The sequence below is a fragment of the Thunnus albacares genome, chromosome 7, assembly GCF_914725855.1.
Source record: "Thunnus albacares chromosome 7, fThuAlb1.1, whole genome shotgun sequence".
NCBI classification, from domain to species: Eukaryota; Metazoa; Chordata; class Actinopteri; order Scombriformes; family Scombridae; genus Thunnus; species Thunnus albacares.
The window spans coordinates 11892009-11914198 of NC_058112.1; the positions used below are offsets into that span (position 1 = coordinate 11892009).

The 22190-nt window shown below is 40.3% G+C and overlaps 2 protein-coding genes across 3 annotated transcripts; both read left to right on the plus strand.

The window, feature by feature from the left end:
• The first annotated feature begins 4422 nt into the window (after window positions 1–4422).
• th (tyrosine hydroxylase) lies at window positions 4423–11281 on the plus strand. Its single transcript, XM_044356757.1, has 14 exons — window positions 4423–4619; window positions 4873–4956; window positions 5069–5272; window positions 6052–6226; window positions 6346–6434; window positions 6532–6599; window positions 6714–6764; window positions 7562–7707; window positions 7842–7977; window positions 9127–9196; window positions 9291–9347; window positions 9456–9551; window positions 9673–9806; window positions 10490–11281. The coding sequence occupies exons 1-14, from the start codon at window positions 4518–4520 to the stop codon at window positions 10647–10649; spliced, it is 1572 nt and encodes a 523-aa protein (XP_044212692.1). The 5' UTR covers window positions 4423–4517; the 3' UTR covers window positions 10650–11281.
• A 2511-nt stretch (window positions 11282–13792) lies between these two features.
• On the plus strand, window positions 13793–21939 carry igf2b (insulin-like growth factor 2b). Of its 2 annotated transcripts, none has more exons than XM_044356678.1 (4): window positions 13793–14008; window positions 14893–15043; window positions 16617–16789; window positions 18240–21939. In XM_044356678.1, the coding sequence occupies exons 1-4, from the start codon at window positions 13934–13936 to the stop codon at window positions 18477–18479; spliced, it is 639 nt and encodes a 212-aa protein (XP_044212613.1). In that variant the 5' UTR covers window positions 13793–13933; the 3' UTR covers window positions 18480–21939. The 2 variants fall into 2 exon arrangements, with proteins under 2 accessions (XP_044212613.1, XP_044212612.1); XM_044356677.1 differs by lacking the exon at window positions 13793–14008 and adding an exon at window positions 14425–14568.
• The last annotated feature ends 251 nt before the right edge of the window (window positions 21940–22190 follow it).

Sequence of the window (22190 nt, forward strand, 5' to 3'; positions counted from 1 at the left end):
CTTACAGGGAATAAAAATACCTAAAATACATCAAGTTATACTGAGTTTCTCAGTTGCTTGAGAGGTTTTGAGTTAATATGTGATCATGTTATGCTTTTGAGATCTGGAGACTGCCTGACCTCTCACGCCATGTATGGAAGCATCTGAATTTGCTGTGTTTCTTTCTTTTTCCTTAGTCACCTGTCTATATATTCTTCATTTACTAGAGATCTGTATTTAAGTAAAAATTAAGAATGACAAATCACAAAATATGTGAAAGCTTTAACCATAGATAAATTTTTTTCCCCAAACAACTGTGGAAATATACCAGGAATCACATTTCTGACTTGCAAGAATGAATGCAAATACAATATCTACTCTGTCAGTGTTACCATGGATGCATCTGTGCTTGAGCCAAATCAAGTGCGATACAATTTGATCTTAATTACAAGAGACAATCAGATGGGTGGCTCGAGCATCACAGATGCAAAGTTTCTCTTTCCTCAGTGTGAATCTCTGAATTTCAGCTTTTCAATAATGTTTAGATATCAAATATCATCATAACAAACATCTCGAGGCAGTTGCAGGTTGCTGTGTGGAGAATATCTAAAAAGTAAGAGCATTCACTGCTATACAGACAGAATATTCACAATGCACATTAATGCACATGTCACACATGTACAGACGTGCACACGTGCAAATTCATGAGAGTATGGCTGGTCATGCAACAAGCACTAGAAGTTGATATGCTTGTTTTGAGGCTGTTTACCCAACATTATTGCGATTAATAGAACAGATATTTTGTGTTTCCTCTTCTCTTTATCAACTGGATGAGTCTAATGATCCCTACAAAGGTGACCAGCATTGTTCAGCAGCAACAGAGAGAAAAGAAATGTGGAGGATGATGAATAATGGCCCAGCTGGTCTCGTTAGCTGCAATTAGCCTGTTTGAAGTCCCACAATTATGCAGGGAAAAGCTGACACTCACAATGCCACAATGCTGCTACTGAATCAATACATAATTGTAATAATTATCATTCTGGTGTCATTTGTGGGCACGTCCGACACTTCCAGAAAAGAAGACAGAATTGGATAAACACAGAGGGATGAATGGCAGAGAGATATCGCCTCTTCAAGTGCAACATTTCTAACAAAAGGTAGCCTCGATATGAGCAATGATGGGGGTCGACTCAATGGTGACAATGAGTCAGCCTAACTACACACAGAGAAAAAGGACTTTGTTACCCATCTACATCTGAGCTACTGTACACCACATCAAGAGCCCTGTAGGAGAAGGTGAATGCCATAATCTCTTAAACCTTAAAATGCATATTCATAAATTTCTAAAACACTTCTCCAATTTCCAAATCTCTCTCATGAGCACAGATGAGACACTTTGAGATTTGAATGACAGGTCCCTTAATTCAGTGGTGTTCTGTAATATAACAATATAAAATGTTAATTTCGGATGAAGCTAAAACAAGTTTGCTTTAATTTCATTCCAATAAGTTTATATTCCACTATATTGAAGAAGATGTAAGGCCTTAATTGACAAATTGTAATTTACATGCATATATATTAAACATATATTTGTCACAGTGATATGTGCATAGACTATATTTTAAATCAGACATGGCCACATCTGACCATCTAGCGGCCCTAAGCTGAAATTGTTTTGGGCCACTCGTCTTCTTTTTCCGTCAGCCTACCTTGATTTACCAAATGACAAGTTTAGAATGTGTTTGATAACTGTGTAACTTTACTAATCTGTTTGAAAAGGTAAATAACACAATAACAATAACAGCAAATAAGCACACCCATACATGCAACATAAAAAAGCAAAGCAAATATGTGTAATGGTAACATCTTGAGCTTGGTCAGAGTTGCCAAATACTGTACAGTAGGCCTATTGTTACTTTATAGGTGATTAACATGTCCTCACTGAGAGGTAAAAGCCATCAACCACAGTGGAGGTACCACTTGAGTATTTACACTATGAGATACAAAAGGAATAGTTTCACATTTGGTGTATGTTTGTATAGAATCTTGAGCTTGTAGTCATAAACTTTCCTGCTGTCTCTCAGCTCGGTGCCAATGCAATGCTCTGATGTACTGGCTTTAAACCTGCATTAAGAACCAGAGCGTGCTGTGGTCTGAGCTGTGCTCTGTTAGCATGAGCTTCAAGAGCTGTTTAAAAAAACAACAGGCCCAAATTCAAAAGAGGAATTTTTCTTAAGTGAGGCCAGGAATGTTTTGGCTTATCTCAATCTGTTGTGGCTTTATCCTTTGTTCTATGGATATTAAAAGCGGGTCATAAGGGGAAGGACATGGCCTTGCTGAAGTTTTAGAGGGAAACAAACAGAGCATGCACTGAACACAATATGGGAAAAACTAAAAGATTTGGACAATGCATTAGTAATTATTAGTTCCTCTATGCTTTTAATGGAAAAAGAAACACACACTGCCAGTTTGGGGATAGTTAATATTACTGTTATCATTTGTAAAATAAATCCATTGGCCACCTGCAGGTGGAATGAATTCTGGCCTGTGTGGCCCCTCATAGGACAAAGCATAAACTAGACATTTGAAAACTTTCTTAGAATTATTTAGCATGTTTTATCATCTTGCATTTATATACAGTTCAACACTTGACTATGAGTTGGAAATACTCGGCTGCCGTATGTCTGGGTCAGGATAGATAGCAAATAAAGCGAAGGGCAGGGAAGATCGGGAAAGCTTTCTCTCTGGGCGATTTCAACCAGTAATAGGCTATAGTTGTGATAAACTGGGCTGACACAGGAAAGAAGACATTTAGAGGGAGGAGAAGGAGCGATATCAGTTTATCTTGATCCTGATTCAGCCTGTAGCTTCACTGTCTTTCCTCAGACACAAAATCTGGTTGAACTTGAACAAACCTGGGCTGCTGTACGATCATTAGGTCTCTTGTGGTTTGGAATGCAATTGTTTTATATATTTTGTTTGGTTTATGTATACTTTGAATGGTATGATATTTTTGAATGTCAAATGTTATCTGGCTAATTGGGGTACCTCAATAACTTGTGAATTATTATGACAGCAAGTAATGTGAATTTTCTGTATTTTATCATACATCAGCCTGAGGCATAATTCGTGCGATTTCTGATGCTGCAACTACAAGATTAAAAAAAAAATACTTGAAAGGCAAAGACGCAACAAACCATAAAATGGATAATTGTTCCTCTCTCAGAATAAATGTCAAGCTGCTGCCTGTTGCTCAGACTTTTATGCCATACCACTTTCAAAAAAGGTCAAGATAAAGAAAAAAACATAATACACCTTCATTTCCAAAGACATACCAATTTACGCGTCTCCCATGCAGAAAACAGGCTTAAACAAGGTGGAAAGGTGATTTGTATCTTATTGTCTGTTTGCTTTATCTTTCTTTCTTTATACTCACTCAGTCGCCCCCCAATAAAAGAAGGGACCACTGTTGTCTGTGCCCGAGGCTACAAAAGTGCTCTTTAGCATTTTCTGCCTGTTTGTTCAGGTTGGGGGAAGAGTCACACTGGGGCCCACTTGCCTTCTCTGCACCCTTGCAAGGTTGCTACTGTGGCAGCATGTGGCCAAAGGGTCCACAGATAATCCTTTTACCTCCGCTCGCCTGTGGGCACCGTACATCACTTCACAATCACGTTAACCACCAAAGTCCTCAGCCAAAAGCGGTACAAATTCACTTGATGTGGTTGTTGCTGAGGTAAGAAACAGACCCAACAAGGAAAACGTGTTGTTCTCTCTTACTTGTGTGTGCATGTGTGTGTTTTTCCACAATCAAATCTAATTTGTGAGGAGCTGTGGAGATTGGATTGACCTGATAAAGTGACTTAATTTTCCACAGTTGACTTTTTTCTGGTCTAACCTTTATGTAAAACCCTGAGGTCAAGGCTTTGATTATTGTCTAAAGATGACTACAATGTATCCAAATGTTAGTTGAAACCACACAGGTTCACCTTACATATGATGTAAATATGAATCAAATGAACATTAATTAAGAAAACAAACAAATAAACAAACAAACAAAAAACCCTTCAAAATAGCTTTTTATTGAAATTTAGACAGATCAGGAAAGTATTATTGTCTGGTGATTTTCTATTAAAATATACAGTTTTAAACAATTAAATGATAACTAATGACTTTGAATATATTAGATATTGTTTATTGCCAATGTTAAAAATTTGCATTTTATGAAGATCACTGAGAATGTGCCAAACAGGAAAATGCTCCCTGTTTCAAAATCTAATGTGTGTACTTCATAAAAGGTCCAATACTGTGTATAGACGGCTGCAAGTTGGAGATGTGTGTGTTGATTGATTAGAGTGGGATTAGCGTGTTTGACGTCAGAAACTGCAAACAAATGACCCCATAAAAAGGGGAACCTGTGGAACCTGCTGTGGGCGCACAGCACAGTCTGAGAGGTCTGAAGAGCGCCACAACTACATTGTCACTTCAGTCACTCTTTGACACGCAAGAAAATACAATACAGAAGACTTCTGCTCCTAAAGATGCCCCTTTCAACTAGCTCCACGTCCTCCTCAAAGAGCATCCGCAGAGCAGCATCCGAGCTGGAGAGATCTGACTCCATAACGGTAAGAAATATCAATAGAGTCACTTGACATCAGCCACTTTTATTTTTTTAGACTGTAGTAGTCTATGATTGTGTTAATGACATATCTAAATGATATTCACTAACACTAACAGCTCTTACACTACTGCGCGCAGATAGCTTGGCGAGCTGCCCATTACGCAGCGGCGGTGCCCAATGCGCACCACATCATATCCATATAGAAAGAAAGCATGTATGCTAACATGTGTGATGTGGCAGCAATATTTTCCTACTCAGTCTTAGCTATGTCTTAGGTATACCTTGACTGCATTGCTGTTCTAATGCGCATTTGGAGATGTAAAGCGCTCCCATCAAATATCCAAAGTGATGCTCAAAAGGTAAGATAAGCTCAGCAGTTACCTCGCTTTGTTGATGTGCCAGTGTGTTCTGTCAGTGGGTTCAATCGAAGCATTTGCGATACGCATGACTTGAATTTCTCTTTTGAAACAGTCTCCAAGATTCCTCGGAAGACGGCAAAGCTTGATCGAGGACGCACGGAAGGAGAGAGAAGCCGCCGCTGCAGCTGCAGAGGCTGCAGAGGCCAGTGAACAGATTGTATTTGAGGAGGACGATGGAAAAGCGCTTCTCAACCTCTTCTTCACTTTAAGGAACTCCAAGACACCTGTGCTGTCGCGGACCCTTAAAGTTTTCGAGGTATCACAAGATATCCGCAAAGAAAGTTCTCAGGAATTATTAATATATTTAGGTTGCAATAAATGATAGCCTGCCCGTGTATACGAAAGCAAAATCTGCCAAAACATTTTTTTTAAAAAGATAAACGTGTTTTGAAGCGTTTATATACTGTACATATAATATGCTGTTTCATTCACGAACGGATATGGGAAAGTGCATCTTTTTACTGAACAGTAAAATCCTGATTATCAGTGGAAGATGATCACTTCCAAACTCAATTTGATTTAACTGAGGTGGAAATATGGTCAATATGGTTTAGTCAGAATGCAAATAGTGCAGTGTCACCGGTTGGCACTTATTTGGGAGTGTTTTTAAGAAGTATCAGTCCTACTGTTTTATGTGTTATAACAATATGTTTGTGTTTAATCTTGCTTTAAAAAATCTAAACTAAATAGAAGCAGTTAGCTTGAAGTTATCAGTTGGCCAAAATACAGCTTAAATCCTTTGACAAACCAGTCAGTCATAGACCAATAGACTTTTTCCTGCCCTAAACTCATGTTATGTTTACTTTTCTTTGCCATTTTGCTAAAACTCATGTTAGAGACACCCTGTGGATTTTTAAGAGATAGTTTAAATGTTTATATAACCTTGCTTTTGTCAAAAATGAAGAACTTGTATAAATAGTGTGCATCCAGAATACAGCACAGCGAATACAAATGCACATACCCACCCTGCCTTCGTCAGCCTTCAATAGCATTCAGTAGCTGGACCTACATTTCAGTGTGTTGATTGTGTTTCAGACATTTGAAGCTAAGATTCACCATTTGGAGACACGACCATGCCGGAAGCCCAAGGACAGCCTGGAAGGCCTGGAGTACTTTGTTCGCTGTGAGGTGCACCTCTCAGACGTCAGTACTCTTATCAGCTCCATCAAAAGAAACGCAGAAGATGTTAAAACTACCAAAGAAGTCAAATGTAATGCCCTTCACTGTTTTTTTTTATTAAATACATTTGATACATTAAATACATTGTATTCAATATTTTGCAGAAGTAATCACTAACCCAACTGAAGTTTTTCCTCTTTTCTCTACTAGTTCATTGGTTCCCAAAGAAAATAGCAGACTTGGACAGATGTCATCATCTGGTCACAAAATTTGATCCAGACTTAGATCAAGACCATCCTGTAAGTAAAGACTTTCATTACTAGGCTGGTTATTGTTGGACCAATATGTCATGACACAGAAAATGTGATCAGTGTTTGATATATTTGATTTAAACAGGGCTACACAGACCCTGCCTACAGACAGAGGAGGAAAATGATTGGAGACATTGCCTTCAGATACAGACAGTGAGATACAGCAGATTGTCTGAATACTACACAAAATTCATAAGAAAAATATGAAAAACAGACAAAACAACTAAACTTTGTTCCTAATACATTTATACATATTTCTGCCCGCAGTGGGGAGTCGATTCCCAGAGTGGAATATACAGATGAGGAGATTGGCACATGGTAAGAGCTGCTGCATGCTCATTTTCAGTTCTGTGAATACGATGTGCATGTAAAGACTGAAAATTTACACTACCGAGCATGAAATCAATATTTACACTATAAAGAAATTTGTCTTTAACTTGACCTTCCTGCTGTTTCCATATCAGAACATTATTGCATCCACTCACTGCTCAGTCCCTTTCATACAGTTTCTGAGATAGTTGGATATGATTTGCCTTGCATGGGTATTTTGGTAAATTAGTTACAAATGGAAGGGTGCTATCAAAGCAGTCTATTTGTGGCAGCTTGAGCTCGTCTGAGCGTAAAATGTATCTGTGAGATTGACAGGAATAGTTTACAAGTCAGTGCAGTTTCACTTGTATCATTAATTTTGGTTACTTCTAAAAACGAATGATTCCATCAATTACAAGTTACTAAAGAGTCCATGTGATTATAGATTTGTGAGGCAAGTTTATATATGTAGCACCTTTAAACAAGAAAGCAATTCAAACTGTTTTACATAGCACTTAAAATGGAATTAAGATAAAATATTAAATAACCACACAGCAATATAAAAAGACATGTAAATAGGATTTGAAAATAATAACATAAAACAGAGGAAAAAAATAATATACATTTGAAGAAAACTGATTAAATGTACATGTAAATGATTTACAATCGATTTTATTATCATTCATTGTTGCACAATACACCAATCAGAGGTTTCTACCCATTTTTTATATTCAAGAAGGAAACAAGAAAGATTTTATTTGAAAAAAGAGATCAGATTTTTTTTATGCATTTATATCCCTAAATAGGAGGGAAGTCTACTCAACCCTGAGGGACTTGTATTCCACTCATGCCTGCATTGAATACCTTGAGGCCTTCCGTCTGCTGGAAAGGCATTGTGGGTACAGTCCAAACAACATTCCCCAGTTGGAAGAAGTGTCACGCTTCCTCAAAGGTAAAGACGGGATAAAAAAAAAAAGAGATGACATGTTAACACACACAGCAGAGCTGATGTTTAGGGAATACACTGTTAATCAACCTATCTCTATGTCTCTCTCATGCGCCTCCTGAACACACACACACACACAGAGCGTACAGGTTTCCAGCTGCGTCCTGTGGCGGGTCTGCTCTCAGCCAGAGATTTTCTGGCCAGTTTGGCATTCCGGGTGTTCCAGTGCACCCAGTACATCCGACACGCCTCCTCTCCTATGCATTCCCCAGAGCCGTGAGTATATCTGTGACTCCTCTTGCTTCTCTCATCAAATCCTGCCACACATTTTGGCCGTTGCCATCGAAAATATGTGTGCTATCAATGTCTCTACGATAATGTTGAGTAAACCTCCCAGTAAACCTCTCGCTCTGTCTCTCAATTCATCTTGATGAAACTAACTGTTGACATGTTATTTTGAACATGTTGACAAAGCAAATACATCAACAAAGAGAGAGCATAAGATACATAAATTCACAAAAAAGTTAAAATACAAAGCGCATAGAATAAAACAACTAGTTACTGATAACAAACATTGATTAAGTGAGAAACACTTCTTGATTTAGAAATAGAGCACAGGAAAAAAATCTACTCATTGCTATGCATAAAGTAGAATTGAAACAATAAGTCAATAAACCAATAAGTCAATTGACAGAAAATTATTTAGCTGCTAGTTTGATAATTGATTCATTGTTTGAGTCACTTTTTTCAAGCAAAACTTTCAATCATTGTCTGGTTCCAGTTTCACAATATGAGGATTAGCTGCTTCTCTCTGTTTTTTTATTTATCATATTAAACCGAACGTCTTTGGGTTTTAGATTGCAATCAACATTTTTTTACATTTTATACATAAGAAGAATAATCAAAGTGTGATCAACAGATTAACCCAAAATAAAAGTAATTGAAAAGCCTGACAAGAGACAGGGACTGCAAATAAATACATAACAAATAAATAATTGTTGGTTCCATCTCTAACGTAAAAGTTAATAGATAATTCTAAAATAAATCTCCCAGTTCTGACACATGAACTGTTTCACAAAGGAAGAAGTTTAAATAAGTTCTATTCTTGAGGAAAGAAAGGAAAGTCTGTGTTTGTCTGTCTGTGTAGTCTGTGCTCAGAGAAATATTCTTTTTTTCATTTAGTTCCTTTTTTCACATTTTGGGTCATCTGTAAGAAAATGAACTTCTGTCTTCAGTTCTCCAGTTTCACAATGGGCACGGAGTTATTTTTCACTCTGTAACCATTGTTTTGTAATGCAACCAGTGTAAATTGCCAGTTTGTGATCCCAAAAATCTGTATTCAGTTAAATCTATCTGTGTAAGGTTTTTTTTTCAGTTTGGATCAAATATGGTCACAGTTAATTCTCTCTCTCTCTTTCTCTTCAGTGACTGTGTCCATGAACTTTTGGGCCACGTCCCAATGCTGGCTGACCGCACTTTTGCCCAGTTTTCACAGGTGAGGGGAAGATCACTGAAATTAAATTCAGGGTCTTGCAGATTATTTCTCCATGCTGCACTACTATATTTTGATAATGGATTATCTTCTGCAGAACCTCGGTCTGGCGTCACTGGGTGCTTCAGATGAAGATATTGAGAAACTGTCCACAGTAAGGCCAGCAGTGCTTATGTAAAATGTGACATAAAAATAATTAATTGAATGTTCTTACTGGTATCCTTCCCTTTGTCAGTCACTCTCTTTATGTTTCTCCTGCCAGCTGTACTGGTTCACCGTTGAGTATGGCTTGTGTAAACAGAATGGTGAGGTGAAGGCTTACGGCGCTGGACTGCTCTCCTCTTATGGAGAGCTTGTGGTGCGTTCCGGCATGTTTTCTCTGCTTAATGTACTTATCTTTCCCAGAATTAAAAAAAAAAGTACAATAATCACAGCCACCATCACCTCATTCTCCATCTTTTTATTTCACTTGAATCCAGCACTCTCTGTCCGATGAACCAGAGACGAGGGAGTTCGAACCAGAGGCTGCAGCGGTGCAGCCCTATCAAGACCAGACATACCAGCCTGTCTACTTTGTTTCTGAGAGTTTCTCTGATGCCAAGGAGAAATTCAGGTACTGCACTATATGTTTTGTTTTTTTATTTGGACTCACACAACATGCAAATATGCAAGAATGTACAGAGAAAGAGAGAAGATGGAAAAAATAAAAAGATAGAGAGATAGAGGTTATGTAAGGACAAGGTCAGAAAACAGCCAGCCAACCCCTGAGGCCACAAACTTTTGTAGGTCAACCATAGCAGCCAGAAGACAGCTGTTACTAATGTAGTCTTTCTTACCAAGGCAAAACGCTGTAGTTTTATTTGGCAAAAACATCAAATGTTGCACGCCCTGCAAAACAAGTAGCTTTAGTGAGTGTTTTGACAGTATTTGGTCTCTAGTAGAATATAGCACATGACATCCCTGCCACACTAGATGTAAAAATATCTGCATGTGAATGTTTGTAAAAGAATAGCAAATATGAAATAAAGTACCATTATACATTCTTATGTGGTGCTGATACAAGCAGGATAGTCCAGTTTCTATTAAGTGTATATGCATATACAGCACTTCAGGTCAAACTACGACTGGGGGAAACTTTTTTCTAGTCAGTTAAAGGGAAGTTTCCTCTGGCCAAGTGAAATATTTGGGTGTACAATTCTAAGACGGGGCAGCTTTATGAAGAGCTCAAAGATATCCTCACCTTTGAGTTCTTATTTTTCTGTTTTCTGATCTCTTTATATCTTAATCTTTGAGCAGGACATATGTGGGCGGTATCAAGCGTCCATTTTCAGTGAGGTTTGATCCATACACCAGCAGCGTCGAAGTCCTGGACAACCCACTGAAGATCCAAGGAGGACTGGAGGGTGTGAAGGATGAGCTTAAGGTTCTGGCAGACGCCCTCAGTGTTTTGTCATGATAATGCCCATATCCAGTCTGTGACCCTCCTGCTGTTGTTTGCTTCCTCTCCGCTGCGCTCTGCAACGTCTGATGTGTGACGAGACCAGTGTGTTCGTCTTTCTGTGCTGTACCTCCTGTATGAAGCTGTTTATGATGAGTTGTCGCTTGTTGTGGCTGGCCGACAAGGTTGCAACCATTAAAACCTCAATACGCAGTGAAGGCAAAGTTTCCAAAGATGTTTAACGCCTTGCTGGGTGTGGATCCATTTGTGAAATGATGGGGGGTTTATCAACTGGGCCATTCATGCTTTTAAAGAAAAAACTGTGTTGTCTGAGAAATATGACAAAATCTGAACCAAAATCAAAGGGAACTGTGATAATGAATGTATTAAAAGATAAGTAAATGGATATGTTATAGTTATTTTAAAATCAAAGAAACATAAATGTACAATGAAGATTAAAGTGTATATTTAAATCATATTTATTTTATTTAGAAAAAAATATCTCTGCTGTGTTACAGGCTTTATTTTCCACATATGTGAATTTAGTATTTGGGTCTCACCTATAAATCTGCTGATTTATTTGGTTTAATGCTGTTTTTGTCTTGCAGTGTAAATGCATAATAAAATATACAAAAATTAAAAAAAAAAACTTCCATGTAATTACTGCTTCAGTAAAAAGAATATGTGAAATAATAAAGAATCACAAATGAACATTTTGTTGTCATGTTTACATAATCTATCAAGCTTTTATTACAACTCCTGTGGAAAAACATGTATATATGTTTATCTGTTTATCTCATGCATGAGCCGACATAAATCCTTTAATCATATGGATCCTCCTTTAATGATGCCTGGTTTACATTTGTCTACCACAAGAGGGAGCAGTCCAGTAGCTCATACGTGCCTGATGTTATATTAAAATCACAGCAGATTCTTATTGAACTATTAAAGGAACAAATCTGCTTATTGCTCTCCTCCTGTCTTCAACCGCAATGGCCTATTTTACAATTTTATTATATGTTTAAAAAAAACCCCAATACAAAATAAACTCATGGAGGAGTACACAGAGGAAAAAATGCTTTATAAATACATAAATTGATGTCAGATATAATATTTACTAGCATCACAAAAACAATCAGGATTAATCCAACTTAAATTAAAGGAACAATTATTAATACATACAATACATTATTGTGGGCTAGGTGTACATATTATTATGGACCATAAAGAAAACTATGTAACTGTGTCTTGAACCATTGTTTCGTCAAATTTGAAAGGACAAACCTCTGAGAGTTTGTCGGGCAGAGCTCCTGCTGGTCAGGTTTAGGTTATGATGTCAGATCCTGGATCAGCAATCCAGCTCAAACAACAGCCCTCGAACCTGTGAAAGCTGCTGTACAAACAAACGGAGTTTCGGTCGAAGACCACTAGGTGTCAGTCTGAGAGCATATCCCATATCTTCATCCTCTGCAGAAGCCACAGTTATATAAGGAAACCTTTACACAGTGTTATAAAGGGGAAAAAGTGAATATGGCTACTTGCTAATATGTAAAATCCCTTTTTCCAGCTTGTTGTATGCAACTATTTTTGTGTACCGTAAAACAGCTCATGCAACATCTGGATGAGGTTTTACAGCTGGATTTTTGAAAGGACAAAGTGTGTTTGACATCTGCCGTCCACAATGTGTGACTGATGCTTTATCAGTTTTTGTTGTTTGTTTGTTTTTTTAGTTAGTGAGCAGCCAAATGTCACGTTGCGCAGTTTCTTCATCACTTTATCCCTCCCTCCTACCTCTTCCTCATATGATGCAGCTTCAGTGACCCAAAGCTCTGACAGCACATATTTCTGCATCAGTCAGTCAATGACAGTCAGTGCTGCTGCATCATTCTCCTCCTCTGTGTCAACCCCGGTATATGCTCAGGTAAGACAACCGTTCAGACCTGCGAACACTCCCGTTTTTCCCGACTTTCTCCTGTATTTCAGAGCCATCTACCCAGCGCCCTCCCATTTTGTTGTTTCTCCCGGGAAACTCTCGAAATTTGCATGGCCCTCAAACTTTATTATGAATAATCGTCATACACGGATCCCTAAATTTCGTATGTTTGTCTGGTGTTATCCAAGTTGCCAGATCGTCTATGAAACACAATCCACGCACACTACATACAATTTCAACTCAGCTGTCACCGCAACCTGGCAACCCACTAAACGATTCGAGGGGCGTGTGCGCAGCTGCTCTCTGCGCAGGCAGGCGGGCCAGGTAACTGCTGTCAAGATGTCAGAGCAGGACGGCGTTCCTCCTTGAGAAAAAAAAATCCAAATACACCTGCAAATGTAAGCAGAGTTGGACTGAACAGTTTCCATTTATAGCTGCTAATATAAATTGCTATTTGTTTTCTACTGCAACGACGTCCAAAAGCGACGTCACTATGAACGCTTGGCCGCCACAAGTCAGTTATCCCTGTGGTAACTTTTCTGACACCTCCTGCTTAAAACCCAAAAAAGTCAGAAGGATTAGTGTTTGTGTGATAAATTGATGTTGAAGTTTTGTCATAAATATAAATGAAGCTGGTTATTTATTTATTTATTTGTTTGTTTGTTTGTTTGTTTGTTTGTGTGTTTGTTTGTTTATTTATTTATTTACTACTACCACCCACCCCAACCCCCCCAAAAAGAAAAAAAAATCTCCTGTATTTTGAAAGACAGATGTTGGCAGGTATGGGAGAACCTCTGAGATCAGCATTCACTTCATTGTCAGACACATTTGACCCCGGTGACTAGATTTGCACCTGAGCCAGAGGGAAGCCGCAGACCTCGGCCACACTGAATGTTAATCTTAATTACAGCAGGGCGGAGACATTGACATTTTTCTTGGAGTCTGAGGAATTACGTCTATTCTTGTTCAGTCTGCGTCCTGTGTGTAAACATTGTGATTGTAGGTTACAGTGCGTAAACGTGGAAAATGCCTATGGAATTGTTCCATATTTTGTGACTCTCACTCTCTCCCTCTCTTTTTCTCTTCTTGCTTTTTCTCCCTTTAAGCACTTTTCCATAAAACGTCTCTGGAGCATTTTTTTTTTTTTTTTTTTTTACCAGCCATGAAGAGGAGGAGCGAGGGGGTGGGGTGTGGGTGTAATGGGCGTGTTTTGGTATATAATACTTCTCCCTGAGAAGTTTTGCCTGTCGCCTGGTCTTTGGGACAGCCTCTCACACATCATCTCTATAGCCTCACCAACTGGGAAACTAACTCACCTGCAATCCTGCAACCAAATAACCCCCCAACGTTTTGACTACTGCCATCTGACATGGAGACCCAGCAAAGACACGGCCACCACTCACTTTGCCACACCTGCCGGAGAACGGAGAACAGCAGAATGAAGGTAACCAGCGGGAACAAATAGTTTTATACTCTCCGGTCGCACTGTTCGGGTATTGAAAGACCTCTGGCAGTTTTATAACGATATTTTCTTGGCTTTATTATTGAGAAAACCGCTTCGGGTTGAGCAGATGCATTGCGCGCATCATGTTTTGACCAATATGAGCTGCCTGACATCTCTTAATTTGCATGCAACAGAGAAAGTTCAAGATGCATAAATTACGTGGGGAGCGCCTGAAGCTTTGAGCCATTTGTGCAACAGGTTACCTGAAAGGACTGAAGGAAAAGACTTACGAGGTATTCTGTTCGTCTCTCGTCTGGATGGTGCGCCGTTCGCAGGACTCGGAGCAAACAGCTGGTCTTTTTGCCCGCAGATAGGGGGCGGTAGGTCTGAGGGTCAGTGAGCTCACTACAGGGTGAGCAAGGGGAAAATATATGCTGAGTCTGGCTTTTCTGCTAGTTAACTATCGAGCAGCCGGTCTTGCAACTTTTGGAGAGTTGTGTAAGAGGGTGAAAGCCAGAGATACTGTCTACTTTTTCCTCCAGAATAAGCACTTCTCTCAGGTGCGACATAGTGACAGTGGCTGATAACATTCAACGGGGTAAAACTGCACATTTGGCATCATTTGTCTCACGCAATGGGCTTTCGTGAGTTAGTAGGTCAATACATAGAAGAGCATCTAACACTGGAAGTCGTACATCTTGTACAAGCGTGCTAAATGCGTGTGCGTAAAGAGTGGATCCTCGTATATCACACTGAAAGGCAACATCTGGCTGTCATCGGAGAGTCTTTAGAGAATATTATATGTCATCACTGCTGAAATGTGTGGCTGCATTTGTTGACTCGATGCTTCATTCAGCAATGTGTGTGTGTGTGTTTGTCTGCAGGTCAAGAAGATGTCTTCGTCCAGTCGTGCGCTGCTGTTTGCACTGGCCCTGACGCTCTACGTTGTGGAAATGGCCTCGGCAGAGACGCTGTGTGGGGGAGAGCTGGTGGATGCGCTGCAGTTCGTCTGTGAAGACAGAGGCTTCTATTTCAGTAGGTTTCAAAGCATTTCAAGTTTTCACAATGGGCTGCATTTTATTGCATTGTCTCTGCTGTTCATTCGCACACATCTGTTTGGATAGCTGAAACTATCGCTCCGTCTGTGGCCGTGTGGTATGCGTGTTTGGTATTTTTCTTTCTCACGCACTCACACACGCACACACACACTGACTGAGAGACAGAAAGAGAGAGGGAGAGAGAGAGGGAGAGAGGGAGATTATAGCCAGCTGCGTGTCTGAAGACCTCGTCCAGGCGGCTCTGCTGAGTGTGCGCATTCTAGCCCATACTGTACCTCTCATTGCATATGAAAGGCCGGCGAGCTGTGAAGGCACACACGACTCAGCGCGACACAATGGGCCGCTTGTTTACCAGTAAAGTAATAGCACCCCAAGAGGCATACCAGTCACCTCAGCACCAGTGTTCCCAGGCCAGGCGACCACACTGATGAGTCGGAGGGGGTGGAGAAGGGAGCTGTTTTTGATGTCAGGTTAAGAGGAAAGATCATTAACATCAATTCTGATCATTGCTTCCATTGTGGTGATGATGGGAGTAGCTGTAAAGCATTATGGGAAAGCATTGTGGTAGCTGTTAATCCTCAAATGGATAAGCTTCTGTTTGCACAGTCAGTACAGTGTTTGCGACAAACATAACTTTCCTCAGATATCAGTCTCTGAAGCAGAAAAGGTATTAGCTATGTCCCACCCACTGTTTTCACCTTTGACAGACAGGCTGTTTCTTTGTGTGCTGCTTGCCACAGAAGCCTTTCTTCAATCAGAGAGATCATTATCCAATTTGGGCCAACATAGATATGCTTCCTCCTTCTCCTTTTTGCCTTCTCATCCCCCCCGGATCACCCGCTCTTTTTCTCTCATGTTCCTCTTCCTGCAATCAAATCTAGCCTTCTCTCTCATGAGATTTCTCTAACATTGTGTGGGGTGCAGGACTTCAAACAAGGCCTTTATTGATTGCGGATAGTGGTCCCCTGTGCAACATGCTAACCCTCCACCCCCTCACCTGATTCTTCTGTACCTTTTTCTCTACTGCCTTTACTTTCTTCCTCTTGTTTTGCATTCTTTTCCTGTGTTTTGACCCTCACACACCCTCTCTCTGCACTGATCCCTTGCCTCCTGTTTTCTCTACCTCTCTGCCCCTCCTCTCCCTCCTCATCCTCTTTATCTCTGCTGACTTGACAAAGGACAAGGTCACAGAAGAGTTTCCATTTTATGTATTTGCTCACTCAAAGGTCTGTCTGAGAGCTCAGCTGTCTGTCTCCATCACTCTTCTGGTGTCTACATTGCAGGGTGTTTACTCGTGTATTCACTCATTAAAGGACTTCCAGATAGCCCTAATCAGATTATCCTCTACAAACAAAAAGATTTGTTGCAGTTGGTCATAGATTTCCTTTTATCCTCTTTGCTCCATGGACTGCTATGATTGTCAAAGTAATCCTGCGAAAACAACCTAGATTCATTTCTGATGCCAGTGTTGTGCTCTCTGCATTAGAACTCAGGCCTTGCCCTCACCCTCCTCATCACCTTTCCTCATCCCTCACTGTGTTTCTCCTCAGGTAGGCCCACCAGGGGTAACAACCGGCGCACCCAGAACCGTGGGATAGTAGAGGAATGTTGTTTCCGTAGCTGTGACCTCAACCTGCTGGAGCAGTACTGTGCCAAACCCACCAAGTCCGAAAGGGACGTGTCGGCCACCTCTCTACAGGTCATACCCGTACCACTAAAACAGGTACGTCTCATCAACAACAACACACCAGTATGGGAAACAATGCCTGTCCCCATCTTTATCTGTCCTCCCATCTCCTGTGCCTCCATTCGCCTCTGCGCATCACCCCTATGTCCTGACACTGAGTACAGACTAAAACCCGCACAAAAGACTGGTTTATCTTGTTCAATGGTTAATCGTAAGCAGTTACCTTCCATGCAAAGTGCTGACCATCATGGAAAACATCACGACAGTCACAGCACATTATATTGAGGAAAAGGCAGAGTCACTCACAGACTTGAGTGTGTGTGTGCGAGTGAGAGAGAGAGAAAGTCTGTGAGATGCTGGGGACTGCTGGTCCGTAACAAAACAGTGTGTTCTGAGTGTGTGATTATTAGTCACGGAACAGCAAGCTCTGCGAAACTGGCATGCATTTTGATCTGTGCGGTCAAAAACACCTGACCTGGCCAGTGGAGTGTTTTTTGAAATATGCCACAAACTTGCAGGGAATCGCCAAAGTGTTTCGGGTCCTTTCATTGCGGTCACAAGACTGAGCTGTGGCTGTGTTCCAGGCCTCTTAAAATCCCTCCAACCTTCCCTTAGACAAGAAAAGATGTTTATAATGTTTCTGGTTTGGCTTGTTAGGAAATCAGTTTCAGTGGCGAGAGATTCCTAGTGATGTAAACAAAAACAAAAAATAAATAAATATTGCAAATGTCAGGGGGAAAGTAATGGACCCTCTGTCTGAAATGCAAAAAAAGAGGCTGCTAGGGAATTAGTTGGGACATGTCCCTGGTTTGTCTGGGCAGGGAGACTTGATGGGTACAGCCTGCTCCGAGGGCCAGCTGTTCTTAGGCTATTGAGCGGGCCTGGAGTGAATGAAGGGGGATAAACACTCTTCAAGTGGCAGGACCAAAACAAGCCATTCAGATGGAGCACTGGCTACTCACGCATAAATTCTAGCTTCGCTGTTACCACTCCCACTTTTTCTCAATCTGTGGAGCTCAGCACAACACTTAACACTGTTTAAAAGAGTTTGCTGTGTAAGATTAGAGGTTTTGAAATGACAATGTTTTTATATATTGTGTCATTCGGGAGGCTGCAGAGGTTAGTCAGTTCAGCGGGTCGTTGGGTGAACAACGACGTGCTCGTCTTATGTATATGAGGCGAGTGACCGCCCTTCCCTTTGACAGTATGTTAAAGAGGCTGAACTAAGCACTTGTTGACAGCTTCTCTCAGTCAAGGGAACCAAAACAAGGAGCAGTTGGAGGCAAGCGGAGTCTGTTATGACGCTCTGCGCTATAAGAATGACATTTGATTTCCATTTGACTGGCCCAACAATGACTGAATGTTTTCACAAAATAAACAAGGCTTTCCTCCATTGTAATAAGCATTGCACAGTATCTTATCACCCCTAATGAACTGACTCCCTCTTTTCCCTTTTTCCTCTATTTTCGCCTGCACGCCACAATAGGAAGTCCCAAGGAAGCAGCATGTGACCGTGAAGTATTCCAAATACGAGGTGTGGCAGAGGAAGGCGGCCCAGCGGCTCCGGAGGGGTGTCCCCGCCATCCTGAGGGCCAAAAAGTTTCGGAGGCAGGCAGAGAAGATCAAAGCCCAGGAGCAAGCAATCTTCCACAGGCCCCTGATCAGCCTGCCTAGCAAACTGCCTCCCGTCTTGCTTGCCACGGACAACTATGTCAACCACAAATGAGCCCGCTGCCAGCCCTTTGCACAGACAAGAGTTTGGAGGGAGAAAAAAAGACTAGGGGATTATAGCTTTGTCTCTGACGTCATTTCTGTGGCAGTCCACTTTGACCTCCCCTGCCCTGTCCGAGCCCACCAATCCCTCCCCCTGCTCTCATCCACTACTTCTTGACCCCCTGCCCCTTCTCTAATGCCCCCCCATCCCCGCCCACCCACCCTCCTCCGGCACACAAACATGCCTTCACATTCTTCCTGTCTGAGGTCTTTCGCTCCCTCTCTCTTTCAGTCACTGACACAAAAGGCACAAACACAAATGATGAACAAAAAGTTAACAATTCGGCTGAATGCAATTCAGGTGGATCCTTAAGCAAAAGAGAAAAGGGAAGGGAGAAAAGAAGATGAAAGAGATCTGTGGTTTGCAAGTGTCAAGAGGACACCCAGCGGAATGTTTTTTTTTTTGTCCTTGTGGAAGACAACTGAAAGTGAAGAGCAGCTTGCATGAAAGAATCCATTCCACATCATTTTTCCTGAGGCAAAAAGAAAATCTCTGTTAGTTCTTTTTCTTATTAGTTTGCACCTCTACCTATAAAGGGACTTCCACACTGTAAGGAATTATTTTGTAAAATTAGATTCCTGTTCCAGCACCTTTTGATCACAAACAAAAAGCAGAAAAGAGTCTGCAAAATTGCACATTGCCACGGATTACGTCAAAGTAAAGAAAAAAATGGCACTATTTTTTTATGAACAATGAACGTGTAGCTTAAAAAAATGTCATGGTGCTAGCTTTGGGAATGGACTCAAAGAAGAGGTTGAAAAGCACGTTTTTTTTCTTTGAATGAATATTAAAACTTTCCGTTTTAAGGAAAGTGTGACTTTTTTTAAAAAAAAAAAAAGGAAAATAAAGGATATGGGGGAGCTCCTGGCAGTGGCAATGTCAAGGGGGAAGTGTCACTGAGAAAAGATACGGGCTGTGTTGGCATCTTGGCTCACAGCGAGTACTAGCGGCTGCTCATCACTAGCTTGCCAGCATAAGCGGCAAGGGGGACCTGAGACCCAGTCCCTGTTCCTCCTGTCCCTCTGAGGCTGCCGGACACAGGGAGCAGTGTGGGGACATATATGGGACACCGTGGACTGCCTGGATTTGGACAGTACTACAGTTCTGGGACAGTACTTCCTGTTTGCCATGGCTTTGCAGACTGCTCTGACAGGAAGTAACATGGCATGGACAAAGAGCGAGTGGGATAATGATGATTATATTTTATTTTGTCTTTTTTTCCTGTTTTCTTTTCATATCAATGTTTCAATGAAAAAAAAGGAAAACCCCGTCAGTTTCTGGTACCGTGACATTCCTGTTTTTCCAAGTTAGGCATTTTTTTTGTTTCCATGGTTATTGTTATGATGTTATTTTACAGTTCTAAAGAAAGGCACAAAAATTTCGATTCAAAGGGAAAAAAACAGCAATAATGTCAACTAACATTTTATTTTTATTGTATATCAGTAGTATTCACATGCTTTTGCCTGAAAACAAATACTTGAATATATATATATACATCTATATATATATATATATATATAAATATAGATATATAATTAGTTTCCAGGGACGTTGTGTTATTTTCCTTTAGTCTGAGCTGTATCTTGCGTAATGAGCCGCCAAGCTTTTTTGTTTGTTTGTTGAAATACAAATAAGGGCACTGTATAAAGGCATTATTTATTTTGTTATAAAATATATTTGAAAAATTGGTCCAAATAATATACGTAGCACTGATGCTCAACTGACGGATTTATTTTGTATGATCTCTGTTTTCCAATTGGAGTTGTAAGGCTTTTTTGTAGATGCTTTGTACCAAAAATAATGTCTTTTTGTTCCTTTTTCGTTTGCCATAGTAACTTTAAATTAATATTTTAACAACAGCATAGCCTGGATTGCTTAGGCATGTTATGTCACAGAAATAGGCACATATTCTGAATACGTTGGTCTGCATGGATTTCCAGAAACCTGTCAGGGTTATCTGTGAAACGGGAAGCATCAATGAGTGACTTTATTATTGGAAAAATAACTGTTCAACATTGATTGTACTCAACCCACTATGTTTTGAAGCCACTTTAGTATTGATGGCGGAGGGAATGATGAGTCCTTCATTAAATCATTTCTTTGTAATTGTGCATGGTGTCCTATGATCTTCTAAGGAGCATTTTGCCTATGTGCCAGTGCCACTGATGTTTTCGCGTGTTGATTGGGTCATGAGGCCAGAAATGTCTGCTCAGTTGTAGATTTAGGGCTTCGCTTACATGTGACTGACACATGTGACTGACGCACAATGACACGAAACGTTGTGTTGTTGCCCTAATTGGAGGTAATATTGTCGCTATGACGCTAGTAACATCAAAGGTCACCTAAAGGTCATTGTCTATGGTGGAGAGCTTATCATCATTCAACACCTCACTGTTCTCTCTCTGTCTCTCCATCTCTCTCTCTCTGTCTATCTATCTATGTTTTCTTCTATGTCTTTGTTTGTAAAAGACAATGCCTCTGATCTTATGCATCAACCATATGTATCTGTATTTGCATGGAGAGGGGAGGAGGCAGGGTTGTTAGACTGCCATTCACCCCTCAACATCTTCCAATCATCCATCCATTATGCATTTGATGAAGGGCTATCAGGCTGAACCATTTCTGAAGCAGTCAAAGCACTCAGGAAAAAAACAAAACAAAAAAAAACAAAAAAAACAATCTACGCTCTCCAAGGGAGAAGTGGAGTAGTTGCTGAGTGTAAGGGATAATCTTGTTGTGGAAGGGCAGCTGAGGTTGTTATCCATACCTGGCCACAATGATACAGCTCTCTGTGACAAACCACTGAAGCCCATGTCAGAAGCAAGGTCATTCTGTGCCACATTATAGTTTCCTCCTCTACTGTGTCATGCATCACCCCATTAAATGGAGACTTAATGGATACTCGCCATGCTGTGGTGAAGAGTCACGCCAATACTTAATATCTTCTTTCTGTCAGAGAGATCTCAATTATCAAGGCTGTGTCCTGTCTCTAATTATATTCTACTTCAGTTGTGCAACAAAGCAGGCAGTGCAATTACTATATTATTATTATTATTATTATTATTATTATTATTATTATTATTATTATTATTATTATTATTATTATTGATAATATTATTATTATATTTTCTATTTTATTCTATATTTTCCTGCTAGGACTGCATTCATTCACTATTGTAATGTTCAAACAGGCTACTCTAGTGTTCTTATGAATGGCGTGAAAGACAACCACTTCTTTTCGCTGAATATGAAGAGATATCTTGCCAAGCAATGGCAACTTTTTCTGTGTCAGTAGCTCACTCAGCCTGTGTGTATTTTATTGATTTAACCTCTGCACGCTAGAACGTCCGAAATGCACAATTCATGTACTTTCATTTTTAATATCAATAAAAAAAACATTTTATCAAACATACAACGTCTAAAAGAGTTACTGCTTTGTTCAGTGTATTTGCCAGCCTCGGATGTTTTCTGTATGTTCAGATTGCATGTGTGTTTACACTTTTCTGTGCGTGTTGAGCTTGAGGGCCATTTTTGAAATCTTTTAATATCAGTTAAACCTTATGTGCCCTGTAAATGATTTATTACATCTTAAGGCCTTGCAAAGAATCTCCAGCTGCTTTTAGCACCCTCTCTTTTCCTCTCACCCACCCTCCCCTCTTTTTC

Excerpts from the sequence above, each read along its gene's own strand:
- th (XM_044356757.1), top strand. The coding sequence starts at position 4,518 with ATGCCCCTTTCAACTAGCTCCACGTCCTCCTCAAAGAGCATCCGCAGA. Across the intron at positions 5,273-6,051 it reads GGACCCTTAAAGTTTTCGAG|ACATTTGAAGCTAAGATTCA; the intron begins GTATCACAAGAT and ends ATTGTGTTTCAG. Across the intron at positions 9,807-10,489 it reads GATGCCAAGGAGAAATTCAG|GACATATGTGGGCGGTATCA; the intron begins GTACTGCACTAT and ends ATCTTTGAGCAG.
- igf2b (XM_044356677.1), top strand. The coding sequence starts at position 14,440 with ATGCTGAGTCTGGCTTTTCTGCTAGTTAACTATCGAGCAGCCGGTCTT. Across the intron at positions 14,569-14,892 it reads AGAATAAGCACTTCTCTCAG|GTCAAGAAGATGTCTTCGTC; the intron begins GTGCGACATAGT and ends GTTTGTCTGCAG. Across the intron at positions 16,790-18,239 it reads TACCCGTACCACTAAAACAG|GAAGTCCCAAGGAAGCAGCA; the intron begins GTACGTCTCATC and ends ACGCCACAATAG.